The sequence below is a fragment of the Neopsephotus bourkii genome, unplaced genomic scaffold (genome assembly GCF_033783945.1).
Source record: "Neopsephotus bourkii isolate Nb327-2 ecotype Australia unplaced genomic scaffold, CSIRO-AGI_Nbou_v1 NB_234, whole genome shotgun sequence".
NCBI lineage: Eukaryota > Metazoa > Chordata > Aves > Psittaciformes > Psittacidae > Neopsephotus > Neopsephotus bourkii.
Genome location: NW_026900744.1, coordinates 19,514,321 through 19,531,022, shown reverse-complemented (window position 1 = coordinate 19,531,022; position 16,702 = coordinate 19,514,321). Strand labels below are relative to the sequence as shown.

General features: G+C 37.0%; 1 protein-coding gene across 6 annotated transcripts in view; it reads right to left on the bottom strand.

The window, feature by feature from the left end:
* The window catches only part of HMCN1 (hemicentin 1), a 193,183-nt gene that overhangs the window by 128,053 nt on the left and 48,428 nt on the right, over positions 1 to 16,702 (bottom strand). For all 6 annotated transcript variants that reach the window (XM_061345729.1, XM_061345728.1, XM_061345730.1 and 3 more), the window contains exons 5-10: positions 13,462 to 13,633; positions 11,711 to 11,817; positions 7,501 to 7,621; positions 6,678 to 6,941; positions 6,266 to 6,410; positions 2,376 to 2,497 (exon numbers count right to left, since the gene is read on the bottom strand). In XM_061345729.1, the coding sequence (XP_061201713.1) occupies positions 2,376 to 2,497; positions 6,266 to 6,410; positions 6,678 to 6,941; positions 7,501 to 7,621; positions 11,711 to 11,817; positions 13,462 to 13,633 (931 nt within the window). The remainder of the gene's footprint in view (positions 1 to 2,375; positions 2,498 to 6,265; positions 6,411 to 6,677; positions 6,942 to 7,500; positions 7,622 to 11,710; positions 11,818 to 13,461; positions 13,634 to 16,702) is intronic.

Below are 16,702 nucleotides of genomic sequence, written 5' to 3'. Positions count from 1 at the left end.
AATTTACCACATGGTCTAAGAGGGCCATTTCTCTACAGACTTTGCCTTGCATGGAATCAATGATACTGGATTTGCTAATACTGCAGTCTGAGGAACATCTTTACCTGGAAAAAGGGAAGATGAAGGGATAGCCACCCTCTTCAACTACTTCTTAGGTTAAAATGAGGGGGGGAAAGAAAAAAAAGGGGAGGGGGGGAGAAGATGAGAGTCTGTGGTCGTAACATAATACTCAGCACGGGAAATTCTGACCAGATGTGCAAAATATTTTCCTAGTGGGGGTAGTTAAGCACTGAACGCTGCCCATGGAACTTGTGAAATCTCTCCCCTTGGAGGTTTGAATTGAGAGATTCCTGAGAAGTGCAATCAAGTTCAGAACACTTCTGCTTTGAGCTATGAGTTAGACTAGGTATCTTCTAAAGGTCCCTCTAGCCTAAATTGTTTTATGATTCTGTGCTTCATAATATAGGTTAATTAACCTGAATTAGCTACTAGAGGAGATAATATCATAGAATCATAGAGTAGTTAGGGTTGGAAAGGACCTTAAGTTCATCAAGTTCCAACCCCCCTGCCATGGGCAGGGACACCTCGCTCTAAACCATATCACCCAAGGCCTCGTCCAACCTGGCCTTGAACACTGCCAGGGATGGAGCATTCACAACCTCCCTGGGCATCCTATTCCAGTGCCTCACCACCCTTACAGGAAAGAACTTCCTCCTTATATCCAATCTAAACTTCTCCTGTTTAAGTTTTAACCCATTACCCTTTCTCCTATCATGACAGTCCCTAAGAATACAAGACTTCAACTTTTAGCTATTATATAAAACCTCAAGTCTGAATTCAAGTAGTCATTCTGAGCTCTACTACCCTCACTGCCACTAAATTAACTGACTCAGCTCCACTCTTTTCCCTAGTCAAGAGCAATAGTTTACACTTCTGCATGACAGATGTCTGATCAACAAACAGAAGGCTATACAAACCAGATTTTTTTTCTCAAAACAAATTATTTTTCCCTTCCCCCAAGACCACATTGCAACTGTGAAAACTTAAGTGATGAAATTTGCTATAGTAACAGACAAGGTTTTCATCCACCCACCCACATGCATAAGCACGATTTTCTTCTTAATTTTTGCTGCAAGTCATCTTCCTGCAGATCACTAGTGTCTGCTGGAGTAGTTCAAGACCATGCCTGGTTTTATGTTTTCTCCACCTGTGTTTGTAATGCATCTTGGTTTACAGTTAATTAAACTAAATTCCTCTGACAGAGAAAAGGATTAACTGCATTAAGTAAAGCCTGTTGTTTTAATTTGGGAAACATTTCTAGCAGATCTGCAATTAAAACTCCCAACATCATAAGCTGCAGGCAATAGTTGGCATCCATGTTTCCCAGTGATCAGACTGACAGGTACACAAGCAGTTTAGCTCTCCACTTGCATTCACAGAAGGCCAACTCTCTCCCTTCTTCCCACTCCAACTTTTAATGCTCAAAACTTGATCAGGATGACACTATTCACTTTTCAGGAATGATTCTCTTGCCACAGATAACTTTCAGTAATAATTACTAGGGAATAATTTGTTAGCACTCTGAGTCTGAACAGGTCATTAACTTACATAATAAAAATTACCTCTCCCTTAACAAGTGAAATATCAGTGCTTTATGCTTTGAAACTGCTTTAACATACAAGGCACATTAATTCATATTAAATGGATGATCAGATTTATAAGTAATTGTCCTTTAAATTGAGATTTTTATGAAGTTAGGAACATTTTAAAATAAATTTTCAAGAAAGTTAATAAAAATTACCTATTGGATAGATAATGACTGTTAGCCATCTTAAGACTAGCAACTAAATATTACAATTTATTCAAAATATTCTTCCTGATTAGCCCAATTTATTCCTCATTTAATTCACTTTTTAAAATTTCAAAGTAATAGATAAGAGATTTCCAATAATTTAGTGAACTGTTCTTTTAAAAAATACACCAGATTTTCAAATGCAACTTCAGTAATTATTCATCTATCAGATAATACATACATACAATCAAGTAAACGTATAATTGCTACAGCTTGAAATAAAAGTGAAAATAATCAAGATCTAAGATTTCAATTTCTTCTTTACAAGCAATATCTAGTCCAACTAATAGTAGAAATTAATCAAAACATATGCAAGGGAATATATAAAACAGGCTGAATAAACAATCAGCATACTTTTGTACATGAGTGAGAAAATATTAAACATACTAACATATGTTTTATTAAATACAATTTAATAAAAAATATACTCAGAATTTGAAATGTATTTTATTCAGTGACATTGCTCTCTGATAAGTGTTCCAGCACAATGTACTTCAGTGTAGAAGGATGGACTACTACCCACCTGATACATCCAAAAATGTCTGTGCACGTCCAGTTCCTGCACTGCTAGTTGCCATACATTCATAAAAACCTTCATCAGACAAAGAGACCTTGGCAATTTCCCAACTCATACTAGACGATTCTCTGGGGGGTAAAAAAAAAGGCATAATCGCTAAATTCCTGAAAGAATCAAAAAGTACTAGAACCTAGTTCCCTGACTATAGACACAGGAGATTTTCACAACATAAACAGCTTGACAATGTATAGAAGTATTAAGAAAGGTTTTGGCAGAATGTCTTAAATGCATATCTACAAACATGCCTTTGACATACGTCAACAGTTATCACACAATAACCAAAACCACTGTAACTGCAGCCACTCAGCTGCTCATACTTGTTATTTTACTGTTTGAGAAAATACCTTTCCTTAATACCAACAAATTCCTACCTAGCGCCAATATGTGGTACTAAACCAGTGGCTCTTACTAGTAAGGGTAACAACGGTTCATCTTTGAGTTTTTCAAACTCAGAGATACATATAGTGGCTATACGTAAAGACAACTCATCCTCTACCAGATACAATCTGCTTTCCCCCATATGCAAATCTACTATTATGCTTATACAGTGGAGAGGGAAGCATCTACCTTCTTACAAGGTGACTACATCAAGAGAGATTTCTGTACTTTATAAACTGCAGGGACTACCTCCATCACAAACATTTACAATGCAAAAAATTATGAAGTAACCGTATGAAGATGACTCTGACCAGTGCTCTGCTGGCTGCATCCCTGAAATTAACTACCAGCAATAATTATGATCATCTAATATTCTGCACAATGATTGTCTAGTCATAGAAAAAAACCATCACAACACAGAATTGATGAATTCAAGACAGAAAATGGGGAAGAAATGTGAACAAGGAAGTATTAACAGGAATTTATTTAAATACTTGCAGCTTTTCTATATAACACTGCAAGGCCAAGCTGATAGGCAATACCACCATGTACCACATACAATGTCAAAGTCAAGAAGATAAAAGTATAACTACATTGACTGGTGGTTACAAGTGCCTAAAAACACATGCTCTTACAGATTCTCAAGATTCAAACCCACATGTTATACAACTAATGGTGCAACAGACACACAGATAATGTCATAAATGAGAAAAACAGTGGTTGTTCTGCAGTGTCCCAGCACTCCGTGTGGCCTGTTGCTATGGCATATAAACAAAACTGATGAGAACAGAAATAGCCGCGATAGCTTTGGCAAGTAATTGCTTCGTTATGGGAAAACACAGAATTAGTGAACCCTTTAAGTCTCTTGTTTGTCTGAATAGATAGATAAATCAAATCCTTAAAGAATATAAAAAGAACAAGAGAAAGAGACTTGGAATATGCATGAAAGTTCAACGCTGTAGCACCATAAGACAGACAATCCAACTACACCATAAATGAAAACTTTATATAGTGACCTTAAATAGCTTCCTACTTATTCTCTCTTACTTCACACTTACCCTAGTAACATATCATAAATCAAATCTATGACTTCTTACAGTGCAGTAACGGCAAATGGACATGGCAATAACTGCCAACACTAAAGATTAAAGTAATGTTTCTTCCAAGTAAAAAGAAAGAAATTTCCTTTTCATGGAATGTATATTAAAAATGAAGTTATGTAATCCTATTCTTCATTCCTGACTTTTGCTATAGACCAGATGTCTAACGTGGAAGCCTTGAGAATAGAAGCATCAAAGGAAATGTTCCAGTGGAAAAGCTTGGCAAACAGAGACCTGCAGTGGTCTATTAGAAAATAGATATAAAATTTAGATGCAATGATGGCAGCAATGACAAACACACACCTCAGGACATTTGCTGCACACTTTGCCACTGACTCTAAAAAGCAGCAACTGCACACAGCCCTTTGTAACATTTATTATTGGGACAACTCAGCAGCAAAGTCCTTTATTTACCCAAATCATTTTACAATTATGCAATTGACTGATCAATGTGTTTACCTAGTTGATTTGGAAAATATAAACATGTCCCCTTAGCCAAGTTGCATCCTAGTTATTTGTCCAAGGCCAGATTGGACAAAGCCTTGGGTGACATGGTTTAGCGTGAAGCGTCCCTGACCATGGCAGGGGGGCTGGAAACTGATGATCTTAAGATCCTTTTCAACCCTAACTACATTATTAGTAGCTGTATAAACACTGGCAGACAGCACAGTGACATTCATGTCATAGCTAACCTCACCATAAACCACCAAACTCCATATCACATTTTCACCTGGGAGGGTACCAGCAGCGGGCTGTGGCTCAGATGATTGATCTAAAACATCACATTCATTTGTACTGCACTAGTTAACACATAGTTTGGAGGAATATGTCCTGCATGGTTTAGCGAACCGGATACTGGACTTGACTAACAACCTCAAATATCAGTTGATTCAGAGTGGGGTTTTCAAATTATTTTTATAGTTATTATTTTAATTAACTACACAGATTGCCCTTTCTTGTCAGAATTTTATACATTATTTTTCTGATTCTGACCTCTGCAAGGTGGGTGTGATCTGGCATTTACAATTAATTTTAAAACCCATGGATATTAAAGACATATTAGTGCTCAGTTCCTGCTGGTTTCTCACTGAAATGAGATGCTTACTACTGGTTTTGCTCACCTAAATCAGACTTCTCAGAAATACACTAGGATGTTAATGGACATCCAAATTTTCTTACTAGACCATGACAAGATGCAGAAATCTAGAAAAACAAAGCTGCTGCAATTTTAGAGAATTTTTTTTCCTACAAGTTACTCATTTAAAATTAGCAATTATTACTATAGCTCATGGTAACTCTGAAATCAGAATAGAAAAAAAAAAAAAAAACAAAAACAACCAAAAACAAATTCTGGGTATGTTCACTTTAAGAGCACAATGAATATTCATCTGAATGGTATTTTCACATAGTCAACTGTCAAGACAGAGAAATAATACTCAACATAGAAACCATTTACTTCTTGAATATGTATTATAAAATAAAATAAAAAAAATGACTGAAGACAAAATCTTGCCACCAAAACTCAAACTCAGTAATACAGCTCAAATCTGCATTAAACTAATAAGCTGGACAAGTCCTGTATGGAACTTCGATACTAACAAAACACAGACAAGACAAATTAGAGCCTATTTAAATGTGATCAGTAATACTTGGCTTGAGAAATATTTCATTAAAATAACTTGAGTAAGCTGTTCATTCACCTGGTCTGTAATACAAAAATAAAAAAAGCAGCATAATCATAAAGGTGCCAGATATGTGAAAAGCAAGGGATAGAAGTGGATGCTTTGATAACTATAAAATGGAAAGAGCTGCTTAAGTGTGTGCTGGGAATAAGTAAAGGTAAATGACACCTCATTAAAAATAATAATTAAAAAAGCGGCAGTATTTCACGCTGCCAGTGTACAAAGGAGTGTCTCAGTATATTTATTTTGGTAGTCATGTACCTACTACTGAATGCTAGAATGTATGTTACATAATCATCTGTGCAGTGGGGGGGTGGGGGTGGTGGTATGCTCCAAAGAAAAAGATAAAAAATGAAACACCAATAAAACTAGCTACCACACTATACAAAATTTTTAAGAAATATAGATATAAATTACAGTTTATCACAATTTAAGAATACACATTAGAAAGGGATTTTGGCAAGATCCATAAGTTCTCATCATCAATATGTATTATACACCCTCCTGAAACATTTATGCATATATCCTCCATAGTGAGTATCAGCAAAAATAACAGAATGGAAGTAACAGGATATGAGCAGTATATAACAGTAAATAATAAATGGAAATCACAGACTATAAATCAGAAATAAAACAACATTGGGGAAAAAAAGAAAAAATATAAATCAATACTTACTTAAAGAACTGATCCACTCCTAGTTTTACTCCACTTTTAGTAAAACGCTGAGTAAAAGGTATAAGACTTTCTACATGGCAAGGAACAGACCCTGGTTGTAAATAATACCCTGGAGTCTTGGTGGGCATTGTAACTTTTGGAGCGTCTGAAGAAAGAAAATATTCCCCAAAAGATTATTGGTAGTTATGAATGTACCTTGTATCTTTTCCTTTTATTGAAGGAATATTCAGGTTTTGACTGAGTTATAGCTACTAAATAACATTAGCTTTCCATCACAATGTAGAGATAGAACTCTTTAAGGAAACAGCACAGAAAGTACTTGTATGTCTGAAAAAAAAAAAAATACTAGATACCAATTTTAACTTACTTAGATACAAGAAATACAAATTCAAGACAGGCTAATATCTCTTACCAGGAGTTATACTAGAAAATGAAACACTTGAAACTCTCTGAAAAAGGTAATCATTCTTGTCATAGCCCATTATTTTAACAAAAAAGGCTTCATCTGGTGGAATGAAGTCAGAAATATTCCACAGTCCATAGGGCTTTCTGTCAGGATAGTATTTCACAGGCAAGGTTTTAAGAAGTTCCCCTGTAATACTCAGAAGTTCCAGTCTGTCTACTCTAGCTGGAAGAAAGATCCCAGTGGTATTTAGCAGCACGAAGGTAGGAATCCCTAGAAAAACAGAAACATGCTATTTTAAGTGCTAAAAAAAATAAACAATTAAAAATTAAGAGTTAAATTCCATATGTATGGCTCACTACCCCATGAATGCACCATTCAGCTTCAGCTTTTACATACTAAGCAGCAAAAAACCAAGCTGTGCTCTGCTTATTAGCTGTCAAGAGACACAACACTGATTAGGGTTTAAATTACTGATTTCCAACAGGTGTTTCTGAAATAGCAGCCTCTTTATTAACTCCTCACTGTGCCTCAGAGCCAAAGACTTTCTGAAGCTCCAAAAGTAAGAGAAACAGTGTGGCAATTTGGAAGCATTTCATAGGTAAAAATACGCAGATTTTTGTAGGGAAGGAAAAAAAAAAAGCTAATTAGAAAGTTATACCGTAGTATGATAAAACAGGAATGTTGGCTGTGCTCTCATAGTCAAGTCCCAAGAACCAACCAACAGCAGCCCCAAATTTAAAGTTCACCAGAGAGACCATTACACAGTTCTACTTCATTTTGTGGGCTCAAAAATGTATGTTGTTTACCATGGACTAAAATGGAAACAAACCTTGCACTGGCCTGCTGGATGTGTTTTTGAAGTCTAATGTTGGCTTTCTAGAAAACCCAGCTCGAAAGTCAATAGTGCTGAGACCTGTGATCCGAACAGAGTGCCTTCCACTGCTCGAGGTCTGAAAAAGCAACAGATCGAAAGACCATGTGCATAATCAGCATTTCAGGAGTTGCAGAGTTTCTGATTCAGCCAACTGAGTTCAGTAGATAGAAATCAGCTTTCATTAAAAAAACCCCAAAAGATAGAAAGGAGACTTATGTCAAATGTTGCAAGTAAAAATGCCTTTAATAAAGTTTTACTTTTAGATACTGGACGCTATAATTGTAGTGTCAGCAAAAAGATGCAAGGCATAAATCACACCACAAATACACAAGAGCAACAACCACTTGTCACACGCCTGCTACTGTAATGGGAGACTACACAGAAGTTAAGATGTTAACCATTATGAAGTATACTATGTAACAGCAAGTGAAACACAAGTCAACAGAAAAATTAGTGTAAAATTTTCAGTGATAATATATATAAGTAATTTATTTCCAGTACTACGATAATTTATCTTGCCTTTTCATTTATTAGTAAGTTCCCTTTTTAAACATACACAAACCTAATTTTACCCATGAGGGATGTGCAGACATCATAGGCACTGCATTTCATGAAAAAAGTGGTGAATAGAGACCAGCCTCAATCAATACTGTATATTAATGATTCATTTCTTTCACAGCCAAGGTCTCAATTGGAAAGCACAGGATGCATAAGTACTTCTCATCTCTACTCTCCACCTCCAGGTCATCATTCTGGTTTAATGGTGGGGTGGGAGGGAGGTGTGTGTGGGATAATCACAATGCCCACCTGTCCACCCACTCTTGAAAAGGCTTAGCTTTATGTTGTTTGAGCTTCATGTTGTTTGAAGGTACAGTTGTTTTTATGCAAGTCCTCAATTTTACAATTATTTCGATTTATCTTTACATTACTTTCTATCATTCTGTGCTGAGAAAGAAAAAGGACAGCTGCTACTTGCCAGGAGTGCACAGGCACCCTTAGAGTGTTGGGGAGGGGAGAAGCCAAAACAAACACAGCCACCACCCAAAAAAAACCCCACCACTACTGCACTGTACTGAACATGAGTTAGATTTTTACAGACTTGACAATGGCAAAACCATGGACAATTTCAAAGCGGGAGAGAATGGGGGGTGTGTAAGAATCAAGAGGCTGTGAAGAGTGATAGCTAAGCTATATTATTCCAAGAGCAAATCTGCATTAGAACCTACACAGATATCTTGTCCAGTGAGATGATACAGCACACAAGACTTGCAATGTGAAAGAAAATTGGTATTAAAATGAAATAATTCCACTGAACTTTATATGTCTAAGGAGTAGTATCTGATCCATTTTCAAATACACAATTTCTTCAGTTTAGTAACCACCTCTGATACAGCTGCATATGAATATTAAGCAGTTGTTTCCTGTAACTAGCTCTCTAGGAACAGCCATTTAGACAGTATGACAAATTGATGTCTACCTGATTAAAACAACCTCTATTTGCTTCTATTTGGCTACCTTTTCCTCAGAAAAATCTGTAATGAAGCAGACCTGGAAGGAAAACTTAGTTATAAAATACATGCCCATATTTGATATCCTCATAATTCTAATACCTCAAGGCAACTGGAGGTGTTCTGCAGCACAGGAGGCAATTGGACTGCATACTATGCATTTTATATTACTCAAAGCTGGGATTTAAAGAACCCACTGAGCATTGAAAGAGCACCAACACTTGCTTGTGGATTATGGTGAAATCTTCTTGGATTTATAATTCTCCAGTTGATTTAGCAGTGGCTAATGCTGTTTAGGTCACCATGATTTGTTGTCATACTAGAATGACAACTTCTTGCACTTCCAGTGATAAATTTCTATATAAGCTCTTTGCACAAGCCTAATTGAGACCTGGTTTACTCATAGAAGTTATCATAATTACAATATTTCAACTGTTTTCTATACTGTTTTTTGGGCTGTTTTTTAACCCAAAATGCTTACATTTTAATACCTTATTCTCTACAGAACTGGAGACAGCATTACGCTGATTTTAGAAAAACAAAAACAAACAAAAAAAAGGCCCTCACTACAGGATCAGCCTGATGCTTTAGCCAGGACTGGTTTGCATGTAGCTGAGCGTGCTGGCCTGATTCCAACTGAGCCATTTGGCAGTTTGCACCATGGTGAGTGCCAGGCTCAGCTTTTGAAGACCTTATTAGCACTGGAAGGTATTACGTATTGAGCCTAAAAGAGTGACAAGCTCCTCTTCCAGCAATTACCAGAATCCAGAAATTTGGGCAACACAGTGTGCAGGCACATGCAAGTAGTTCCACATGGCTCAGCATTTCTGGTCCTAGAAGCATTGTCAGATATCCGAACAATTCTCCACAGAGCTGCTGTGCTCAGCATGCTTTCTAGCTCCAGTTCAATACGGTATCAGTAAGTCCCTACAGTGATGTATTTGAATTAATAGTCATTTTCAAATTTCCTCTGTGCTTATGTCATGGACACAGCCCTATGCAGCACGCATCCATTCAGTATACTTCATTGTGAATGCGGCTATGAAGGTACCTTACACAGTTGACTTCTTCCTCAAAAATGACACTATAGTATTTACACTTCTAGAATAGAATAGTGCGTTTGGAAGGGACCTATACCAGTATGATTTTTTCCCACACCAATTTAAGAAAGCTGAGATCATGCTGTTTTACCTATGTAAAAAAGTATATAACAATAAGACAAAGCATGAGTCAATTTAGGTCACAGTCACACAAGAGTTGAAAAGATTACGTGAAAACATTATGCATTCCTTCCTCTCCCCCACCCTAAGCACCTGTGTCACAACATGCTGTCCCCTACAAACCAACTCAAGGTACAGATTCAACTGCATTTGTTTGAAGATAATTTGTCCACAAAACATAGTTAAAAAGTGTGATTTCTACATAAACAGTTAAGCCTTGCACAGATTTTAAGGTGTCTCAGAATTTACCATATTATAGTAAGAGTGCTCTTGCTTATCCCTTTTTCCTGTTACAGTTTCAGGTATGCAAGTTTTTGGCCTGCTAAACTGTATTAACTTTAATCTCTGCCAAATTAGGGTTAAGGGTAGTCTAAACAATCCACTTTCAGTTCCTGACTTATACCTGTTTTACGCATACATTTACTGATCTATGAATGGTAAAGTTATTACCTACACTGGCTTCAGCTCATAGCCCCACAGTCTTTGGTGTAACAGCAGGTCATAAGTGCTTTTGGAGGTTATTCCCATTACACGTTTTTACCACATGCCTCACAACCATGATACAGCACTCACTTGAGTCCAACAGCAAACAGTTGAACTAGCACTGCCACCCAGAGAAAATCCTCTAGAACCATAGCTCCAAGTGGCCCTTTCCTCACTAAGATATTTTGCTCTTTCATTTCAGAAACAAGTATGTTAATCTATCATTAACCAGGAGCTGGTTGATTGTTACAACTGTCACAACCAGCAGGTATGATTGCTCTTCATCTCTTTCAGTACAGTGACCAGTGTAAGGATCCTTCAGGAAAACTCAAGGAATTGTCCTACATTCCATTGTAGGAGTAGCAACCTTTCACATAGGGAGCTTAATCTAGGGGTCACTATAGTCAGTTTCAAGATCATTTCAGCAGAGTTCATGATACTTTCTTGTTGGGTATAAATGCTGATCATTTTGATCTTAACTTCTTAACATTTCCAATTCCTTTAGGGTGCATTTACCATACTGTAGTATTTAAATACTTTACTGATAAGGATTTCAAATTGAATATATATTTATTGACTTTGAGATCCTACTAATATAATCTCTGGCCTGAAATGTGCACATTGTCTCCCTCTCCCCATCTTCCAAACGTGTTACACACAGCAAAGACCCTACCAAAGCACCCCTCCAGAATTTTGGTACTCACTTCATCTTCTTGCCATCCAAAGGAAAGAATGGGCCAAGAATTTGATGTAAGATAGTAACAGTTAATATGTTACTATGGTGACAAGGGTTGTGTACTACTGCTTCTAAATAAGTCACAACATATAGGTCAGAAAGGATATTTATTATAAAACAAACTTATCGATAAATATCTATGTTAAATGTAGTAAGTCAGTATACAACCTCTTTTAAGCTATAGGACAAGTTATACATAATTTCTGCAATAATTTTACCTTAATTATCCATGTTCCAGGCTCTGGATCTTTGACATTTACTACCTTTGCAGAGTTATGGATATTCAGCAATTCATTCAGTCCTGATCCTTTACTGATCTGCTTGCCTAAAAAAACCAAAAAACAAAAAACAAACCAGGGAGTAACTACAGTATTATTGTTCTGTACTGATGCATTTTTGGGACTTGACTTACTACTTAGCAGTGAATGACAATTTACCACAGTCAAAATTCCCTGTAATACTTTGCTAAAATAGTAAGAATGCTCATTTATTTTCACTCTTTTCATTCACTTGGGAAAATTGATACAGCCTGCAGCAATACAGCTGTGGGAAACCCAGCTGTAAGAAAAATAACTTGTCTTATTCACAGAAAATATTCCACTTTCAGTGAAAAAAGGCAGCACAGAAGCAAACTCCCTGGAAGGATATCTTAGACTTGCCCTAACCTAACAGCCAGCCCACTTACTCTTCCACCCTCTAGACTTATTTCAAGCAAGATAAATTCCACAGTAAAAGTACTGACAAGCCAGGTTCTCCTGGCAGAGGGGCATAAGCCTGTGACTAAAAGAAGGAACACATACAAAATCTTCACAGGGTATTAGCAGCCTGCTAGACATTCATTAAAGAGTGTAAATTTTCATACTGCACCACACCTTATATGTAGACCTGTACATACAAATATATGATGGTTGTGTGCAGGAACTGGTTCTCTATAGAGGCATTTTTCTTCCTCAAGGCTAACTATGAAGTACCATCAGCGCTAAAGGGAAAGCTGAAGCTGAGAATGGGATGTCTCATCATCAATTTGTAAGGCCTTTTTGGATATGGCCCAACTAACTTCAGTGAAACTATTTGGATTTATGTGCATGGAGCTGACCAAAAAGAAAGGAAAACATATAGACAAGGTGTCAACTTCAGCTAAGGAAAACATCAGATGGGGTCAACTTCAGCTAAGCTTGACAGTTGCACCCAGGATTGTGCATTATCATGGTTTGAAGAGACACAGTATGAGCAAATTTCTTTCCTGAAAACAAACAAGAATGCCTCAGTGGAGAACAGACCAGGCTATATTGCAGGAAACTCGTTTAATGCATAAAATATTTCAAAGACAACAAAATTTAAGCTATAACCTTCGCCAATAGCCAGTCAAAGAAGATGAAGTACGATCTGAATTTATTGCCAGTTCCTAAAGCATCAACATAACAACAAACATTAAATTTGTTAAAAAAATTCCTTCAATTACAAATTAATATCCAATTCTGCCATTACATTCTCACACATGGTTCAGCTAAAGATGGACACAAGTCAGGGTTTGATTAGGGTTCAAAGAGGCTGGAGCTCAGTTTACCTTTCACCACATAAAATACAACCACCATGTATAACCCTTAAACAATGGTTCAGTGACTACATAAATACATGAAAAACAAAAGTGTTCAGAAATTTGGAATACAAGGACAAACAGTAAGAAAGTAGATGGAGCTGAAATGAAATAGTCAGAACAGGGAGATTTCCAGTCTCCTCCAAGTCAAAGAATTGGAACTCCTGGATTAACTTAAATGGCAGTAGTGCAAATATCCAAAGTTCCTATATTTTAAAAATAAAACAAAATTTAAAATATCCTGAAACACTGATACTGGTTTTCAGAATGTGCAAGTATTTTAGAATGTTTCCCTATTTGAAGCAGTAGAGATTTGTTTTTTTTTCATTCGCCTCTTCTTGTTATTACAAAAGCAGGTATAAAATACTTCACCTAATGGATCATGAATTTCAATTGCTGGTGAAGGACCACTCAAAGACACTGTAACCTCTTTCAGACTTGGATCAAAAGGGATCTGCCAAGTATTTACAGCCATTGTCAAATGGTCTGTAGACAAGAGATGCACTTTGGAGGCTTGAACAGCTTCTTCAACCCATTTTAATACCTAGAAGAAAAAACAACAGTTGTTATTATGCCGTCAACAGTATTTGCTGTTGAAATATTTTCTGTTGAAATACTGTCTCTACTGTCTTCTAGAGATTCCATTTTAACTTCTATTATAACAGAAGATCACTACTTCCACCTATGATCCTACTGTCTTATGACATGCAGCTATCACATCAACCTGAGCAAACATAGTAATGTATCTTTTAATAGAAGATACTACTTGAAGCCACAATCAGCATGATGTTTAAAGGAGTACAGATATAGACCTGGATACACCTCTACACAACACCCAAGTGTACGCTTTTAAAAAGGATTTAGGGGCACGAATATATGCATATTTGTGGTTGTTAACTAACTACTAATTACCTGAAGCAAGAAGGAAAGCTCTCTTATTCATATGTACTGACTAATTTCCATCTACAGACTTTTTCAATTTCCACCCCACACCCCCCAACACCTAATACTAATTACTATTGGGCACATCATGCAGGTCAGAGTATAGGGGAACAATGTGTGCCTTACAGAAGTATAGTCCTTAACTTTAAATATTTCAACCAGTAATTATCAAGGGAGGAGGAGGAGAGGGGGGAGAGGAAAGGGGGGAAAAGCAGAGGTCTGTATCACCTTTTCCAAGCGAAACCAAAGGAGTGAAGTTGAGCTTGGGAAAGGGTAGAGAAAGGTGTTCATACTTGTTTGTTTCCCACTACCTGAATGAGTAATTAAATATCTATTTCAATTGGCAACAAAACTAATTTTTCTTAAGTCAAGTTTGTTTTGCCCTCAGTGGTGATTGGTAAGTTATTTCCCTGTCTTTTCTTGACCTGGAAGGTTTCTCACCCATTCCTTCTATTTTCTCTCCCTGCCCAGCTGCAGGGAGTGAGCAAGCAGCTGAGTGGGAGCTCAGGTGTTAGTCAAGACTAGCCCACTGCAATAAAAAAACCCAACCTCCCCCCCAAAACACCTGGCCTGTCAAAATAGTTAACCACATCCTTCAAAGTAGCATTCAGTTACACCCATCTGACTGGTCAGTGAGCAAGACTTGGAAGCCAACAATAAACTAACCTGTCACCTGTCAACAATAGAGGGCTTAAGAGTAAGTCTTTAGTTCTAGGACCCCATTCAACACACTAGACCAGAAAAGCCTTTTCCTTGGCTTGTTGGGCATAATTTGCGTACTTTCTCAATTTAAAAATATGAGTTATACCCTCAGTTTCTGTGTAAGACAGCTTTGTGATAGAAACTAGATTCTAGGCTGTTTTAAATAAAAGTGTACTTGTTATATGTTATAGTATGAATGCTCAGCAATCTCTGTGCAAATGTGAAAGAAGTTTAAATAAGTGAAAGGCATCATTTAAAATGCATTTGAAATGGTGGGGGAGCATTTTCATAAATTATTGTCCTCCCCTATCAGTAATGTCTAACCTGAGAGATGCTGAATGCTCCCAAATCATGTGAACTGAAACAGCATTGACCATGTAACAAGAAAGCTGTGTGCCCTCTCCATAAGGGTGTGAGCAAGCAAGGTACTTAGGCATGCTTTCAAAAGAACAGAAAAAAGTAACTGTAAAATTAACTATTAGCTACTCAAAATCCACGAAGTAACATGACCCGTGATTGGAATACAGTTTCTGCAACAGCTAGTGACACCAGCTATTCAGGAACTGTGTTTACTTTAGACAAGCCTGCAACAGGCTTCAGAAAGATCCAGACAATTTTAAGTTTTACCTTTAGAAATTATACATTTGGTTCCAAAAATGCTTCCAAAAGAAATGTCAATCTGTTCTACTTGCTATATTTAGAAACGAGCATGACACTTTTTTTGTATTAGGTATATGGAAAAGTTTCCATTTTATTCCAGAATCTTAACTCCATGGGTATGTTTTTAAACTAATTGTAAAATATGAATTTTCAGAATAAAGGAATTTTCCAGTCTAGCTGAAACTCATTTCAAGAGACTTCAGCGAAATAAATCATAGAATAGTTAGGGTTGGAAAGGACCATCTAGATCATCTAGTTCCAACCCCCCTGCCATGGCCAGGGACACCTCACACTAAACCATGTCATCCAAGTTCTGTCCAATTGGGCCTTGAACACCACCAGGGATGGAGCATTCCCTGAGCAACCCATTCCAGCGCCTCACCACCCTTACAGTAAATAATTTCTTCCTTATATCCAATCTAAACTTCCCCTGTTTAAGTTTTAGGCCGTTACCCCTTGTCCTATCACTACAGTCCCTAATGAAATCAAGTCACAAGGTAAAGCATCATTACAGGAATTGGAATCACATTGGTAATTATATACAAAATTCTTTCTTAAGCTCAGAAGGGTTAAGATAACAAGCTAAATATTTGGTAAAATGGCGGTGTAACATAGGTATGATAGAAAAAGAACACCGTGATCAGTTATTTCCAATTACTTTTTGGTTTGGCGGGTTTTGGTTTGCAGATGTTTTGTTCATTTGTTTTGACAACAAAATCAGGTAACAGTTTTAGCACCCATAACATGTTTTAGGGGTCTTCTAGTAATCACTACCTCATCCCCAACTCCTTACCATCAGTCTGACATTACTCTTCCCAAGCAGCAACCACCAACCACAGCAATTGGCAAGGTGGAGATGGCAACCCACACATTCCAGCAGTCATGGATTAGTTCTGTGCTTACTACTCATGCTTGGAAAGAGTTAGAAAGTCTAAGCTTTCAGCAGCTTAGTTCATTTCCCTACTTTAACCTCATAAAAGATTCTTTATCACTTGTTTAGTTTTCTATTAAAACCATTATTTCACTGTGAATACAAGCTAGAAAACACCAGTGGAAAGAAAATGCAATTCTAGATCAATCTGTAAGCATTACTAAAACTTACAAACCATTCCACAGGAATATGGAAATTGTTTCTGAGGTGCAAGCAGCATAAAGAATTCCTTTCTCTTTCCTCCTTGCAACTGCTCATTCTCCTTTCTAAAGTTCACTGCCCCTACTTACCTGCTTCTGGGGACATGTTGCAAGCCAGATCATTAGAATCATAGAATAATTAAAAGCAACTGGGTTGAAAACAACCCATCAAAGAGGG